General features: G+C 40.5%; 2 protein-coding genes across 2 annotated transcripts; one reads left to right on the top strand and one right to left on the bottom strand.

The window, feature by feature from the left end:
- Positions 1 to 571: 571 nt before the first annotated feature.
- On the bottom strand, positions 572 to 4,774 carry si:ch211-252f13.5 (uncharacterized). The gene is made up of 6 exons (XM_055228636.1): positions 4,037 to 4,774; positions 3,560 to 3,771; positions 3,178 to 3,348; positions 2,951 to 3,103; positions 2,781 to 2,847; positions 572 to 2,542 (listed from the first exon to the last, which is right to left on the bottom strand). The coding sequence occupies exons 1-6, from the start codon at positions 4,623 to 4,625 to the stop codon at positions 972 to 974; spliced, it is 2,763 nt and encodes a 920-aa protein (XP_055084611.1). The 5' UTR covers positions 4,626 to 4,774; the 3' UTR covers positions 572 to 971.
- Positions 4,775 to 6,634: 1,860 nt separating this feature from the next.
- Positions 6,635 to 16,595, top strand: LOC117384790 (amyloid beta A4 precursor protein-binding family B member 1-interacting protein-like). The gene is made up of 12 exons (XM_055228257.1): positions 6,635 to 6,660; positions 9,319 to 9,378; positions 11,962 to 12,031; positions 12,589 to 12,827; positions 12,896 to 13,058; positions 13,517 to 13,638; positions 13,703 to 13,771; positions 13,836 to 13,979; positions 15,286 to 15,396; positions 16,137 to 16,235; positions 16,325 to 16,406; positions 16,474 to 16,595. The coding sequence occupies exons 2-12, from the start codon at positions 9,319 to 9,321 to the stop codon at positions 16,593 to 16,595; spliced, it is 1,281 nt and encodes a 426-aa protein (XP_055084232.1). The 5' UTR covers positions 6,635 to 6,660.
- The last annotated feature ends 499 nt before the right edge of the window (positions 16,596 to 17,094 follow it).

Raw genomic sequence — 17,094 nt, forward strand, 5'->3', positions numbered from 1 at the left:
CATATGCACATAAGCTTTTTCGTCTGTGGCAGAGGAGTGAAGAATGTCAAGAACAAGAATGTTTTGTGAAAGAAAGATTAGGAGGTCTGACTGAATAATGTCTATTGTTAAAGGTGCGTTATGCAACTTTTCAGTACGGCACTAAAACATCAATCTATATAGTGACACATCTAGGTCAAGTAACAAGTCAGATCTGTAGAGAGGCAAGATAACTCAGAGTAACAATGCATGACTATCAAGGTTATTTTTAAGCAATAAAAACACAATTGGCAAGTTTAATGCCATATTGTGAAACATTCCAGGGAAAGCAATAGTTCCATGGAGATAAGCAGGCAGCAGACCTCCCATCAGAAAAAATGCTTCTTAAAGGAAGACAAGCTTATGATGATTTATGGCACTAATGCTGCCATTACAACAAAAACAAAGATAGAAGCAAGCGATCCTTTCACTTGAACAAATTTAATCAACATAAATAATCTTTTGGTCAGGTAGGGTGATTCTGAGCTTAGATTTTTCATAACAGGCTTTTATGTCTAACCGATTTTATGAAAAAAAAAATTCATTTGATTAAGTATAAACAACCAATATACATTTTATGACATACTTCAAAGGAACCATAATTTTGAACACTAAACATAAAAAATGGTCAATAAACAAGGCATGCAGCGAGAATGGTGGTTAACATGAAACATATGGCCCTAAACAGGACTGAATCAAACCATTTCCAGTAACTGAAGGCACCACACGAATATGGGAATTATTTACACACACACAAAACAGACTGAGTAAGACGGACAACCACATAATGAGTCAATGCCATGTTCAAGCACAAGTTAAGATTGTGAAGAAAATAGTCCTTTGTAACAGACCAAACAAGTAAGGAGTATAAAGAGACGTCAATCCACCCAAAAAAGTTGATCAATATTAAAAAACAAAAATGCTCTGAGCTTAAAAGTCAAAGGTTTGGTTTGCTACTCTGCTACCCAGAGGACAGACACGGCACTGCCTGTGTGATGGCTGATCTGGTTGACCCGCCCGCGCACACAGTCCAGAGTGAAGTACACAGATGTTCCGTTATGAACTCGGAAAGATGACCTTAGGCTCACACTGGCCCACTGGCTGCCCTCTGGCATCTGGCCCCCAACCTGCTGGGCCAGGGGCACAGGACGCACCCCTTCTGCCTCTTTGCTGCCCTGGCCCCCCTCTGGATCGCTTCGCCTCAGGAGAGTCACCTTGATCAGGTTGCATGAGTGAATGAGTTTGAGGTCCAGTGCTATACTGGCAGTGCCGCTCTCTTTGAAGACTATGTCTCTTTTCTGTTCGGTTGTTCCCTTAGAGACCATCCCGATCTGGGGCACTCGGGGGCTGGTCTGGTGGAAGAATAAAGGCTTATTTCGCACAGCTCCAGAGGGAAGCCCCGTGTGGGTCACTGCTGCAAACAGAGAGGAGGAGATGGCTGCAGGGATCCACACCAGGCTCAACTTACTGATGCTGGTCTCATCACCAAAGAAGCGCACATTGCACTGCGCAGGAGACAGGATCTCAAATGCAAGAGTGTCCCCAGGGCCGACCTTAGCAGCCCCCGACACAGATAAGGAGGTGTCCCTGTAGTGGACTCCGGGCTTGAAGCTTCGGCACAGCTCCACACCTGTTCCATTCTGACTGAGGTATGCTAACACCTGGAAGCCCTCACTCACGCAGGCTTGTCCCATAGAGTACAGTGCCTGCTGGAACACAAAGCGCACTGTGCCACTCTCTGCAAACCGCACCCCTCTGCCATCATGAGTCAGGCCCACCACATAAGGGTCTGATGTAGTGCTCACTCTGAACACGGGTCGATAGTTTGTATGGTAATGAGTGGAGACCACTGCCTGTGCTGACATGGCCACTGCCCCAGTGTCATGGGACAGCCACAGCAGGCTGAAGGATGCAGCCGATGGGTTGTACAGCTGCAGGCCATCACTGCTCTGGTTACAGTGGTGACTGGCGCTCCGGAGAAAGAGGGAAATCATGTGACCAGGAGCAACCTCAGCCACCCCACTGATGCTGACACTTTGAAGGGAGCGGCCCTCTCTTTGCTCCACTCTGATGCCGCTCAGGTCACTGCTTTCAGCTCCATCACTGCTGTTCATCCTCAGACACACCTGGATGAAGCTCCGACAGCCATGGCTCACAGGAAGGTTCTGGTCCAGCCACACCAGGCCGTGCTGCCTAAAGATCAGATGCCCCGCCTCTGCAGACAGGAGTCCCGCCTCACTGCGCCCCTGGATCTGCAGCTGTAGACTGGGGACGTGAGTGAGGATGTGGCCCTTCTCAGAAGATAGGCTGATGTCCCCAGCCCAGGCTAGAGACAGAGCTGAGGCTCCAGAAAGAAGACCAGAGCAAACAGTGTCCGTGGTGAAGCTGCAGGGAGCAGCAATGGGCTCTCCGTCACACTCGCTACATGCCTGACACTCGTCCATGTCCGCGTTAAAGAAGTAACCATGAGTACACATCCCCGAGTCAGCATCTCTCTCCAACATGCCCTGGCACCTGAACCCACCTGTGTGGAACACCCAAATGTTTACAATAAAATATTACATTTTTGGAAAGTATTTGTAAAGTAAAGGTTGAATCACGTCTTTGTTGCCATTTATAATAGATGTCATAATATAATATTAATACAGTGTCATTTTCCTGGTGCAGTGATTTGCATATTGGTTTGAAAAAGATTTAAGCCAGATTCTATTTCTATGCATATTTTTTTTCCAGAATTGGGTACAACTATACCAAAGTCATACCTGGAGTGTTGAGGCATTTATGAGTGTCACCACAAATATCTGTAATTTCAAGACACTCATCTCTGTCCTGCAAGAACAGATACAAGCTGAATTAACATATTATCTAATATATTAAAACCCATACGTATCTATGGCCATTGTAAAGGATTTGGTTAAAATGCAGAGCAGACCTGACAGATCCTGTCCGCATGAACTGAGCACTGGGCGACAAGGAAGAAGCCGGGGGGACACACAGTGCACCTCTCACAGTGAGGCCGTCCATTACTGAAGGAGCAGTACTCGTCTGGGCCACAGCTGCCACAGGCCAACAGGGGCTGGCTCACCTGCTCAGGGATTGATTATGTACCACACAATTCTGACATATGCAGTAGTGTAGGTTTTCTGTGGATAGTCTTACCTCCATGACATTAGCATCCATATCCACTTTGTGCAGGGACAGAGCCTGTTGAGCCTGGTGAGCCCTGAACTGTACCCCCATCGTCTCCATGGGATTGTTCAGATCTCCTTGGAAGTTCTGCAGCGATGTATGCTTGATGCTGTCGATCAGTAAGTTGTACTGGGCTTTAACCTGAAATGTAGGCTAAATATTAGTACTTTTATATCTACTTTTATAACATATCAATACTTTAACACTTAAAAAGCAAGTTTTCTAAGATCTCAGTATTCAAGAGCAAAATCTCCCAAAAGTCATTGATACATTAATTAAAACTGGAAGCAAGCAAGTGCTGGTGTTTACATGTTTTTCTATGGTTGTAACTGTTAATGGATCTGAAGCTTACTTGCTCCATTTGCTCAAACATTCTCCTCTGTTGCTCCAGAATTTCTCTTTGCTGGTTGAGAAGCGCCCCCTGCTGCTCAGTGAGGTGCCTCTGCAGCTCTCGCACCTCGTCCTGTTGGCCCCTGAGGGCCTCAACCAGCTTCTCTTGGCCCTTACTCAGCTGCAGCTGCAGCACAAGCGCGTCCTCAGAGGGGACCTCATTGCCACCTGACGCTGAAACAAACCATGTTACCGTGTTTACTCTTTACACATTATCACACATTATTATTATTATTATTATTATTATTATCATTATTATTATTATCATTATTATTATTATTATTATTATTATTATTATTATTATTATTATGCGCCTCTTTGGACGCGGCAACATCTACAGTTCTAGACTAAGCCCAATAGGGATCACCAACGCATGTCCTTTTTTGTTTATGTTTTGACTGGTTTTATAGAAAGCAGATTCCACAGCACTTGAACTTACTTGGCTTCATGTCACAGTTGAGTTGTATCCACGCGCCTCGCTCCGCTCCAAAGTCTGGAAACTCCTCCAGAAACTGTGCAGCTCTGTCAGTCACGCGCACAGGAGATAGTTCTTCGTGCGCACTGCAGCCTTCCCCGACGCACACCTTGGGCTTTTGGCGCATGAGGTGAGGAAGCTTACATCCAATTCCTTTGCACTCTCGTGCGCTGTCCTCCCCTGTGGACCGCTGCGACACGCTGGTGGGACAGACGCCCCCCGTGCAGCCGGGATGGAACACCTCTGCCGTGATGGTCCTGGGGTTGGTCCTCCTCGTACCATCGTAGCCCGCTGGAGACTGATGCAGGGCGTACGGCTGATTGTAGTCCTGTTGGTACCCCCCGGGCACGGGGTATACTGGCCCATGTCTGCTTTGGGCTGAATTTTGGATCTGACGTCTCGTCTCCACGCGCCCTTGACAGTGCGTCCCCACGCAAGATCTGCTCCAGTCCTGAGCCGGGAAACAGTGCGGGCCTCGGCAGAGATCAGAAGCACTTTGTGTCCTGCTTAGAGCACCCACAATCAGACAAAACGTCACTAAAGTCCGTCCCATTTTGACAGGTTACAATAAATCCAACAGCAGAGACTATTCACCTCTCCGTTTATCCTCTCCTCGCACAAGAGACGCTCTCCCGGACACAGTCTGCAGCTCCACAGACATCAGCTCGTGTCCATCCTTCGCGGGGCTGAGTTGAGCGCGCTCTGCCCCCTGCGCCTCACTGTGCCTCATCTCGTAACATGTGGCTCCCTGCTCCTAATTGGCAGCAGGTTTCGCTCCTAGTCTTAAATTAACCCGTAGCTTTCCCGGACATACCTCTGTGCGCACTCACTCGATCTTCACTGGAGCTGGGTGTGTGCACAGCTCTGGACCGTTTATTTTGACTGCAACACCCATGTAATTCATTAAAAGTCTTTTTAGTGCTTTCCCGCAGATTTCCTCTGATGACAGACCCACTTTTGTAGCTTTTTAATTGGCCCTTTCAGAATCAGACCTTCTGTTTAATGTGGTATCACGAATTTGAAGTCACAGATAGATAAGGAAAGACAGGAGCAGAGAACTACCTCCAGTAAAATATTATTACACGCGCTTTCCCTGCAGGATCCCACCTGGCTCTGATGAATGCACTCACATTACGCACATCGTATGTCTTCCCCTATATTTAAGAATAACCTCTACATTGGGCAAAAGAACTGACCCCAAAACAACTGACCCGAATGCTTAGGGCCCAGTGTCGGGTCCAGACCAAACTGGGGCGCATGAATTTCAAAGGGGTACAAAGTCTATTCTGTTCAATCAAGAGTCATTATTTATCCCGCCTCAAATGAGAGGGCAAACCTTTATACGTGAACTTGCAATGCACCCTTTTGCACCCCTATGCCCGGGTCTGTTAGGGGCACTCAAGGTCAAATAATTGTTATCCTTAGCTTCAGTAAGTATTCCACAATTTTATAGCAGTTAGTTGAGTGAAGGGGGAGACCAATACACAGCAGTTTACCAAAAATACTTAAAGACCATTGCTCTTTTCAATTTAGCCAAAATAACATCCACCCCTATAAAACAGAAACAAAGATAGGTCTACCGTCTCTGAAATGCAGCAGCCTTAATTTATAATGAAACCCAATGAAGTTTTAGAAATGGATTGTGTTATAATATGTTCTTTATATGTTTTATCCTTGCAGATGCACATGCACAAAAACACATACATGAATAAAAATACATTTGGATAAACCTGGGCTTGCAAACATCTAAACTGAAAAATCTATATTGCATTGTCCAAAGACTGAAAGTCATTCTGTGTTTTTGCTAGATTTTTTTTTTTTTTTAATTCTGGTTATAGATAGCTGCCTGCAGTGACCCTGTATGTCCAGGGCCTCACTAACACAGGTGCTTTCATTTACTACATTACACGGGGCTCTAACCACTCACAGGGAGAGGACCAACAAACTAATCATCACCATTAGTCATGTAAGGGAAAGTTAATGGATTTCCTTGTGAGCATATGAAGAATGGGGAATATAGAATATTACTGTATGCAAAGCAGTCAATAGGTTTTATCAAAGGGCAACAACAAGTCAGTGTGAAACATGACAACATGCAGTTTATAGCATGAGCTCTGTCTCACCTCTCAGTGGTCAAAGCCACAAAATGTAAATGTAAAAGCATTTTTTTGGTTGTGCTTATTGCACTTAAAAACATGTGTCCTTACTTTGAGTGAACTTGCATCTCAACAAACCGTCCTGGAGGTTTGCTTGTTCCCATGGAAATGTCACAAATATACAAACTGCACCATTAAACAAATGGTTTAATAATAAGGTATGAATAATAATAATGTATATAAAAAATAAAATGTACCAAAATAATGTACCAAAAAATGCCTTAATCACAGTATTCACATTTGCTTTAAAGGTTTTAGTTCATTGGAGTTTGACCTGTGTCTCAGTGTATTGTAAATTTAGACCTTTCTTTAAGCATCCACTTCCTGCTTTCACAGGAAACTACCCTGGTATGAAGAGAAGTCTGTGCGTCAAGACCAGGCTCTTATGATGATCAAAGCATGAACAGCACAGTGTGAGAGGAGGACAAAAAGGTAAGGCATTTTGAAATAATAACATGAATCAAACCAAAAGCTTCATTCACCCAAGATGCCTCTCAGGCATCCAGGTATGATCCAGACCAAAACAAAAATTCATTTCTGTGAACTGCACAAAACATTTAGAGTGAAGATGTTTTTGCTGCTCATCCAAGCAGTGAGGCATCTTCACTGTTCATTCACCCAAGTATGAAAAGATGAAAAATCCTAATTGGAGTTACAGTAAGATACAGTACTGTTTGGAGTAAAGATTGAATTGAAATGACTTTTTACTTACTTATTGTGTCGCTCAGTACTAAATCAACCTTTTAATCTGTAAATCCCTACGGCCTGGAGGATATTTGTTTTTGTTGTTTGATTTCAATATACTCAGTTGCATCAGTATTGCTGGTGCAGAAACATCTCATTTTGGAGTAGTGGAAATGAAGACAACCGCGAGAGTACAAAGTGAAACATGTTGACAAAAGCTTTCAGATCCAGCATTTTAAGTCTCCATTAATGTTTTTTGTGTGTTGGGTTTTGGTTTGTTCGGTTGATGTTTGGGACCACATTGCAAGGCAGCGGAACAGACTTGAATGAGGCTGGTATTCATAAGCAAATGTGGTTTTGTCAAGAAAGCCAAAGCGATTTCCACAAATGCTCCGTGTCATCCGGTGCAAACCAGTGAGCGCTCCCTTATCCAAATGAATAGATCACGGTTTATTAAGTATTATCTTACGCTAATGTGATGCATGGTTGTAAAGCAGCCATAGAGGGGAAGTTCCTTGTATCCAAATTTTCACTTTCATATGGAAATGATACAGACCCAGAGCTGTTGACCATTCTCCTTTCAACTCATTACGTTTTACTGGACGTCTGTTTACACTCAACATAAACACAGCATAAGAGAGAAGCACTGGCAGGACTGTAGAACTGCATTATACTGGTGCTGCACTGATGCACTCAATATGTCTGCACAGGAATTTGGGGACAAAATCTGTCAGTCATGCTTCATTACAGTGTTAGACAATATAAAGGAAAGAAACATTAAGATATAACTATAATGTTTGGTAAATGGTCATGTTATATATATAGCACTTTTTCACCTTCGTGCTTTACATCAAGGAACCACTAACCCATTCATACACCAGTGTACACAGACACTGGGGGCAAGGTGGGTTAAGTGTCTTGCCCAAGGACACAACAGCAGCAGTCATCTGTCAGATCTGGAATCACACTGCTAATCTGTGGGTCAGTGGAGGTGGCCCCACAACCAACGGTGTTTATGTCAAGAGTGGGATTTGAACAGCCGTATTTCGGATCACTAGCTATTATTTATTGAATGATAAGTTGATATAGGAAGGTATCGTGATAGAGCTGTATTAAACTCTTCTAAATATATATAGCTCTACTTTTACCTGACTCAAACAACCACATGAATGTGTATTGTCTATCCTAAATTATAACTGAAACCATTGAAAATGTTTGTTTTATTTTTATGTATTTATTTATTTGATTGGGACAAAGCAGTTAATGAACAGACATAATTTAACATGAATGTAAACACACCAGATTATAGACAAAGGCTAATTTCCATCCATTGTGGATGGTAATTAAAAATTGAACACTCCACTCATTTCAAATTACACTCATTGCACAGTTCCCATTATTGCACCATCCAAATTGTTTCAGTGATGTTTTGCATTAGTAATTTATATGGCCACTTTCTGTCTGGTCCAAGATGGAAGTTCATGCCACTTGTGAAGTTCATGACTTCATACACAGTTTGAGTTGGTTTCCAGTTGGCTTTTCAAACCTCTGTGCAAATGTGACTGCCATCAATCTCCATCTTAAATCATATTCATCTGATGTTGTTTTTGCGTTCCCACTTTTACTAATGCTTAAATATTGTTATTGATAAGCTGACAAGCACTTATAATGGTGTATCAGAGAGTTGGCAGAGAACCTGGACCCATTCTCCAGGCCTTTTAAGCTGCTCCATATGCCAGATGTATTTTTGACCTGAGCTCTGGCGAGATCCTGAGACCCATATGGACAAATCAAGATGCAGAAACCTACAAAACGAGGGCGAAGAAAACTTGGGATTGCAGTTAAAATGTCATGAAGAATTCTCAATGCCATTTTGGTCATGCTTGGTACAAATCAAATAGGGGATACTTTTGACAAAAGGTTGGCCCTCTGCATTTGACCCATCCTTTAATGCCAACGGGGAAACTTGGCCTATTATGCATGTGGTTGACGGAAACACAAGTACAATGGAGGAAACCTGTCCAGACACAGGGAAAACAAGCAAACCCCACACAGAAATGCCCCACCAAACCTGGGAATAAAATTTAGTACCTCCTAGCCCTTGGGTGAGAATCAGTGCCATTTGTGCCATGCTACTCAAATTAATTTCCCCAGGTTTTAATGGTAAAAATATTCAAAAGAGTTCATAAATGCTCCTGTGAACCTTTAGAAAACTTTCCTGAAACTAACATGGGAAGTGAAAACTCTCACATGATAGTAATCTTTGTGAGACCATTTTAGATATTCCTATTCTACAAGGCCGTGGTTGTGGTATAAAGGATGTACAGTGAGTTAATATGAATCATTTTGACATTACCATCTTTATGTTAAATGACAAATCTCTGACCTAATCTGTGAGTGTTTCAGATGGATGAAATAGATGTCATGTTTAATCACCTGCTCGAGGAGATGGGCGATCTGACTCAGGTGAGGCCATAATATTGTGATGGTAGCACGTGTATTTTTGGGAGTTATAGCAGATGAAAATATTTCCTGGAAACCTCATATAAGTTACTTGCGGACAAAAGTTTCAAAATGTCATGAGATCTTTTCATGAGATGAAAAGATCAAGTCTGGACCAGAATCCCCTACTTTGACTGTATCATTAATTTGTTATGTTTTATTTAAATTATTTTATTGAAGTGTTGCGCTGCTGTTGGGCCAGTGTCTTGTCCGAATGAGAGTGTGAATGTCCATCCCCTTTCCAAAGCATGCATGTCTGTACTGTTATGTTGTTGTATTAATTATATGTGCAGGTTTGAAATACATATTCTCACTAACCATTTGTGCTCATGTGTGTAGATTCAGGTAATTGCTGCATAATAAGTAACAAAGGCCAACAGCCTGAAAGTGAAGTGAATCCTCAAACAGTTCACAGATCAATATGGTAGGGGGAAAGAGTTGTTTTGTGGTTAGGTGCTTTCGTATCTACAAGTTTAATGGTAGGTGGGAACTAGCATTAAAAAAGTGTGAACTTAAATGTCAAAGTCCATTAATCTGTTCACTCAAACAAAAGCAACTGACAAAAGCATACATTTAAAAAAAAAAATATACCTCCCCTTGCCACAAAACTGTCAATATATGAATCAAATGCTTAGATTTAGATGAGTCTTTAGGGTTCTATGGCTATAAAATGATCAGTATCAAGACCAATGAAAATGCAATGGTCTCCTACATTTAAAGTTCACCATGTAAGTTATCTATGGCATTAGACTATCTTGCATGAACTCAATTACAGGTACTGGCAGTTTTACAGGTATTTTATTGTGTGCCTTCTTGCACTGCTTTTGGTGGTGGTGTCACTTGCATGTTTGTTTTGTGCCATAGTATGTAACATTCCAGGCAAAACAACAACATCTCCATAGAGACAAGCAGACGGCGGACCCTCCATCAAAAAAGTGATATATACCTTTAACTTTTGTCACATGTCTCACATGTCTATAGCACTCTCACAACAGTCCAGCAAGGGATCACAGTTTTAAACAGGTCACCACAGTCTGACCAGCCAAATCTCTTTGTTTATGTCTACAGTACTGACGTACAGTACTCTAATGAGTGTGTTGTAAAATGACATTATGTCTTTGAATTTGGTTGGTTCGCTTTAAGCACACATAAGCTGCACATCATCTCAGCACTCAGTAATGAAAACATTACAAGCCCAAATGATCCAAGGCCAGCCTCAGGCACAGTTTATCTCAAATCTCTGCAGTTATGAAAGTAAGAGTATGGGACAAATAGCCTATGCAACAATAGCTCATGTATTTGCATGTACATAGTTCATGTATGTCACCTTGGCTCAAATTCACAGGGTACATTAGGAGAAAAACAGATTTAGCTGCTGATTCTTGAGTACTCAAAATATTTAATGGTGAAGTCACTTATCCTGCTGATTGGGTCCATTCATCGTGTTTCCTACTCAAAGTTTAGACACATTGAAGTGGGAGTCACATATTTCAAGCAGATTGTTGGCGCTGCATGGTCCACATTCACAAAGTGGCATTAAATCAAATATTGAGAATACTAAATGCATTCATTTCTTTCCCCCATAATGAATAGAGAAAGTAACAGGAAACAGGATTCATTTAATACACATTCTCAAGCAGTGGTTCTCAAACTGTACGTGTGAGTGGTGTTCAAGGCAGCTGATAAAGTTTGCTGAATTTAGAGACAATTTAATCTACATTTAAAGATAAATTATCATGATTACATGATTTATCGTCATGTAATAAGAGCAAGTAAAACACTCAAGATGTTCGGTATTACAGTGCCATCTTGGAAAGAGTTTGTTAATAAGCACTGGACAGTCTTATAAATAAAACAGGCTTGATTGAACAATTGCATTCACTCACATATATGGCCATGATTTCACAAAGTATTATAGACATTTTAAGAGGATCTTTGTAAGAATTCTAATTTATAATCTATGAAAAAGTTTTTTATCTATATTTTAGTTCCTCTGTATAAAAACAGGACTGACAATAACACCAAAAATAACTAAATAAATAACAGTGGCATCACATTTAATTTCATTTGGATGGACTAGATTTCATAAAGCCGGTCACATACTAAACGAATCCTAATAAACGATATGAATGACCATGATATTGAATTAAAGGTACACTATATAATCTTTGTAGTGAGGATGAGGAGTCCGCCACCTTTTTATCCTGATGCTTTTGCTTTGCTAGGAATGTTCAACAGTATGGCATTTGTCCAATTACAGGTGTTTTTATTGGCTTGAAAAACATGCATTCTGCAACTTTAATGTGGCTTAACAGCGTCACCTGCTTGTCTAAGTGGAGCTCAATAAGTTTAATGTTGTGGAACAATACTAAGTATCTCTACTAAGAGACATAGTGCACCTAAAATTGTTTGATCATGGCATTAACAATCATTTTACATTATGACAGCATTTATTTAGACTCCGACAACATGTAAAATAAATTCTCTCTGAAACTGTATACCCTCTGCATTATGACCCATGTGTTATTATACAATGTTTGTCTGCAGAGCCTGGTCAAGGTTGTGGACAAAGGTGCCGATCCAGAGGCTAACTCCTCTGCAGCTTCAGATCTCAGTGGTGAGACTTCAAATTTTTCTCCAGGGTGTTTCACTCCTAAACCATAAGCACATTCCTGAGTTTAGGGGTTTGGGGAGTGAATGATAGTTTTGGTTCCAAGAAGTCATTTCAACCTGGACACTAATCAAAATCTGTTTGTTTTGATATAGATAGTGTAAGTATAAGTTTTTAATCCAGCCATATAGAATTAGAAACTGGTGTGCACTTTCTGCCTTCCCTCAGATTGGATAAAATTACAAAGTTGTGAGGAATATTGTCAAGAAGAAAAAGAGATTGAGGCTAAAAAGATATATTTAGTAAAAAGAAAAACTATAACATGGTGATCAGAGAAGATAACAGAAGTATTCAGAGCACTCCATCTAGTAATTTGGGGCATTGTAGGATTGGTCTAGCACCATTATAATGGTTTACGTAGCAAGGTTATAGCTCAATACTTTATCTGAATATTAGCAAGGCAGTTGGTAACATTATTAAAAACATACACATTTCTAAAGCAAGTTCCACCACTGGTCCATACTCACTGTAAACACATTTCTAATCTTGTCCCATGTTTGCAGAGCCTCTAAATAACTTGGATAACTCTGAGTCAGACAAACTTGTGGCTCAACCAGAAGAGACTGCCCCAATAGACAACCACACTGCTACATGTGACCCACCTCTTCCTTCATCCTCATCTGTTACATTTGCATCACCTGCTAATCTTGTCACGCACACACTTGAACCAGTGGAAGTTCAAAACAACCTGTCAGCACCAAAACTCACAACACTGCAAACGGCAAACAATGAAAAACCACAAGTAAGCTCATAACATAACCACAGATGTATAAATGTTTGTATGTATTTAAACTGTTTCCTGTGTTATAGGTGATGATTATAAAGGTGTGGATGTCAGATGGCAGCACCAAGACCCTAATGGTGGAGGGGGCACAGACAGTGAGAGACGTTCTGTATAAACTATTTGACAAAACTTACTGTGACTGCGGCACTGAATGGAGCCTGTGTGAAATCAACCAGGAACTGCACACCGGTCAGATTAAAATACACACAAGAAAACCATAACGTGAATACAATGAATACAGCTAATCAGCAAGATACTAGCCTCTCTTTATGTTTTGGTTATTCCTGTTTCTGGGTGACATTTTGACTATTGAAAAGATAGACTAGTTTTGACTTTAGTTTTGAATTAAGTTAATTGCTTCTCATTTTGTACCACTCTGAAAGCCCTGGATAGGTGGAAAATTTAGAGATTAGAGGCCCTATAATGAGAGATCATTTAAAATCTTGTAAAGTAATCCAAACCACAATGTGAGCATCAGATGTGTCCATTGATCCACAAAGAACTATCTCACAAGACACATAAACACATAATTGTTTTTTACTCACCTCTTTATAATAGGACCTAACCCCAAGGCCATCCCGCAGCTGTTTTATCAACCTTGAGGATATATGACTTTTTGAACGTTTTCTAAAATCTTGTGTTTTCAGAAAGGATTTTGGAGGACCATGAGTGTGTTGTGGAGTCTCTCTCAACTTGGACAAGTGGGACTGGCAACAAACTGTATTTCCTGAAAAGACACCAGAAACATGTCATGTTCACACAGCCCCAGGTTAGTGTCACAAAATTCACATTGCTTTTTACTCTAAATGTAATTATTTTTATGCTTCCTCTAGTTCTTTTACATGTGGAAGAAGTCGTGTATGAAAACCATATCTGAGCAAGAGCAACAACTTTTGCTCAAGGTCAGTCAGCATCACAAATGTCTGGCTAATTTGGTAGCGTTTAATTGTTGTAATTTTTGTCTAGGAGAACTTTGAGGGTTCAACAGCAGTAGTTCCTGATCTTGAAGGCTGGTTGTACCTAAAGGATGATGGGAAGAAAGTGTGGAAGCCACGTTACTTTGTGCTCAGGGCGTCAGGGCTCTACTATGTACCCAAAGGAAAGACCAAGGTATAGTCACTGTGTGTTTAATATAGGCTGACCGTGAAAAATACTAAGCCAAACATTGTGGAAATATCTTTTCTATTGTTTAATATTATCTCATTGTTATGTGTTTTGTTCTGTGTATCTTTTAATCTGTCAGTAACAGTAACAGGCCACATTATTGTACATAAACAAAAAAGCATTTGCTGACTTATCCATGGGTTCCGAATGATGAACAATTAGGACCATTGCCATTTCAATTGACAATATAAGACAATATATTAAAAAGGGTCACTCACTTCAATTATTAAAAAAAAATGGCATGTTACAAAATAGTCAGAATAAGCCTTTTGTCCTACATAGTTGGGGTTTAAGTAGAGCTTTCCAATGCCAACAGTGAAGTCATAGAAAGAGAGACAGTGAGATACAGGACATAAGGGGAGTATGCAAAGCAGATGTGTGAATGGTAAACAGGAGGGGCAGTGGGAACTATCTGTGGCACATGCTACTGTTTTAGGCAAATACAAACAGCACGAGATGCTTACAGTTTGGAGATGCTTTAGATGGAAAAGTGCTTTGGTGTGACCGCATTGTTTCTTCCTAATGTGGAAAAACTGAAGGATGCTGGAAAGAAAACCGGAGAGATACATTTAAGGGGTTACAGTCCATTAAGCAGCCTATAACTGTCTACTTCAAATGCACAGTTGTCCTTGCAGTTAAAAATCAAGGCCTTTTATATTTAGTCATGAAATAGAATAAAAACACATGAATATTGCATATGTCACTTTTACTGGAGATTGAACCATCAACTCATATCATATTGTCCTTGGGCAAGACATTTGACACCCATAACACACTGAGAAAAATAGGCTATGTAACTGGTTGTGATTTAACTTCTCTGGTGGGTGGTCCATCACCTGCTGGTCTCCATGGAAATGTCCTTGCTTTGCCTGAAATGTGACACAGTATGGCATTAATTTGACCTATTGTGCATTTATTCACTCACAATAATTTTTATTCCTCATAAATACATGCATTCTAACAGTAAGCAGGGCCGTCTCTCCGTAGATCCGATCTATAACTGGACCTGGTGGTGCTCATCTCCATCAAGATAGATGAGTTTAATACTACACTGGGGAACATTCTAGATGAGGCAATAACATCCCCATGTATACAAGCGACTGAGGTTCCTCCACTAGAAAAGTTACATAGTACACCTTTAATATTAGTACACCAGATCAAAAATATTTATTTTACTTGCCCCCATCTGAATAATAATAATAATAATAATAATAATAATAATAATAAACTGTCATTATTTTCCCTTTCCCAGTCTTCCAGTGACTTGGCCTGCTTCATCCGTTTTGAACAAGTGAACGTCTACTCCACTGACGGCTACAGGCTGAGATACAGAGCCCCCACAGACTACTGCTTTGTACTGAAGGTGAGTTCATACATACAGGGCTTTGAAGACAGGTTGAAAGAGGAGATCCGATGAAAATGTCCAGATGTGCGCTGGAAAAGTTGGGTTTGATGGTACTAGAAGTGCTGGTAGCAGTTTATCACCATCCCGACAGCACAGACTGGAACAAGATGCACAGCAGGGGTCAAGGCTCAGAGGTCACTGACTCAACTGACTCATATTCCTGCCATGGAAAGTTCAGGTCAATATCAAGTTAGAGCATATTAATAGCACAAGCTCTAAAGGTATTCTCTCAAAGTAATGAAAACTCATGAACTTGTTTTAAGAAGCCAATGTAAAGATTGTGGCTGCTTCTTGTCTGGACTGGATCACTGATCATTGTAAACAAGTTAAGTCTACAGTCAACATTACCTAGTATAAAACTCCCTCTGCTGGACACACTGCAAACTGTAACATAAATACTTGCTTATAAGAAAAACAGTATCTTAATGTTCAATTGTAGACATCAGTAACAATCGAATTGAAATTGAAACAAAACATTATTAAACAAATTCAAAAAGTGAACCAAGAAACGTTACGACAAAGAGAATAGAAGACAAGCTTTTATGTTTATCGTTTATCAGCAGTGATGCACCAAAGTTCTGGCTACAATTACATAGGAAGCATATGTTTTTCTCCATGTGTTGCATAGAAACAGCGTATACTTTGGAAGTTACTAGACAACATTGTATCACAGATCTGATTTTTGTTTTGTCATCCAGCATCCTTGCATCCAGAAAGAGTCTCAGTATGTGAAGTTTCTTTGTTGTGAACATGAAGACTCGATGCTGCTTTGGGTCAATTCCATAAGGATAGCCAAGGTCTGAAAACAACCATAAACCCATAGCAATAACATAGTAGCAACAAGTCCACATAGTAAGGTTGCTCTATTGTATATTTATGTGTCTAGTATGGGACGGTCCTCTACGAGAACTACAAGGTTGCACTAAAAAGAGCACAGCATCCACCAAACCAATGCATCACCAGCTCAGGTACTGTCATTTTATAAAACACTTTTCCATTAAAATATAAATACTTTAATGATAATTATTATTGCAGACAAACTCGATAGACAAATTGTCAAGTTTGCTCCTACCCTGGACCCATGCACAGAAATAGAAGATGAGGCTCCACCTGATTTCATTCCACCTTCTCCCCCTGGATACACGGCAATACTTTGAGAAATAAAAAAATACAAAACAAAACATTAAAATATTTGTTGGGTTGATCCACTGTTTATTACAAAAGGACTGTACATAAATTTCAGTGAACACATCCTATGTACAAACTGAGAGGAAACAGACACTGATTTCTGTTCCACATTTAAGTTAATTTTTTCCTCTTTCTGCAACACATAAATGTAGGAAGGCGCCTTGACTTGTGATGCCCTGAAAGTGGTAAACATTACACGGTTCAGTGGTTGTCACATGATTTCATTCACTATGAAAAAAGTATAAATTAATGCTTTACAGACACAACTGCTTCTTCAGCAGTTTCCAGAGACATGTAAAAATTGATAGAAATACATTAAGTAGAAAACGTTATTATAAATACGATGGAGAAAATACAATCAAGAACAGGATGTAGTGGCAAATCATTCATTGTAATCATTGATACTTTCATGCACAAAGGCTATAATACTGATGACTGCATGTCGACAATGTATTTTTAACCACTTTT

Source organism: Periophthalmus magnuspinnatus, chromosome 17 (assembly GCF_009829125.3).
Source record: "Periophthalmus magnuspinnatus isolate fPerMag1 chromosome 17, fPerMag1.2.pri, whole genome shotgun sequence".
In the NCBI taxonomy this organism is placed as follows: domain Eukaryota; kingdom Metazoa; phylum Chordata; class Actinopteri; order Gobiiformes; family Gobiidae; genus Periophthalmus; species Periophthalmus magnuspinnatus.

What these genes read in the sequence shown, in the direction of transcription:
- si:ch211-252f13.5 (XM_055228636.1), bottom strand. Translation starts at nt 4,625, where the DNA reads ATGGGACGGACTTTAGTGACGTTTTGTCTGATTGTGGGTGCTCTAAGC. An exon ending in TGTTTGAGCAAATGGAGCAA is followed by an intron (nt 3,349 to 3,559) that starts GTAAGCTTCAGA and finishes CCTACATTTCAG; the next exon opens with GTTAAAGCCCAGTACAACTT. An exon ending in ATGCGGACAGGATCTGTCAG is followed by an intron (nt 2,848 to 2,950) that starts GTCTGCTCTGCA and finishes CTGTTCTTGCAG; the next exon opens with GACAGAGATGAGTGTCTTGA.
- LOC117384790 (XM_055228257.1), top strand. Translation starts at nt 9,319, where the DNA reads ATGGATGAAATAGATGTCATGTTTAATCACCTGCTCGAGGAGATGGGC. An exon ending in TCATGTTCACACAGCCCCAG is followed by an intron (nt 13,639 to 13,702) that starts GTTAGTGTCACA and finishes TGCTTCCTCTAG; the next exon opens with TTCTTTTACATGTGGAAGAA. An exon ending in TACCCAAAGGAAAGACCAAG is followed by an intron (nt 13,980 to 15,285) that starts GTATAGTCACTG and finishes TCCCTTTCCCAG; the next exon opens with TCTTCCAGTGACTTGGCCTG.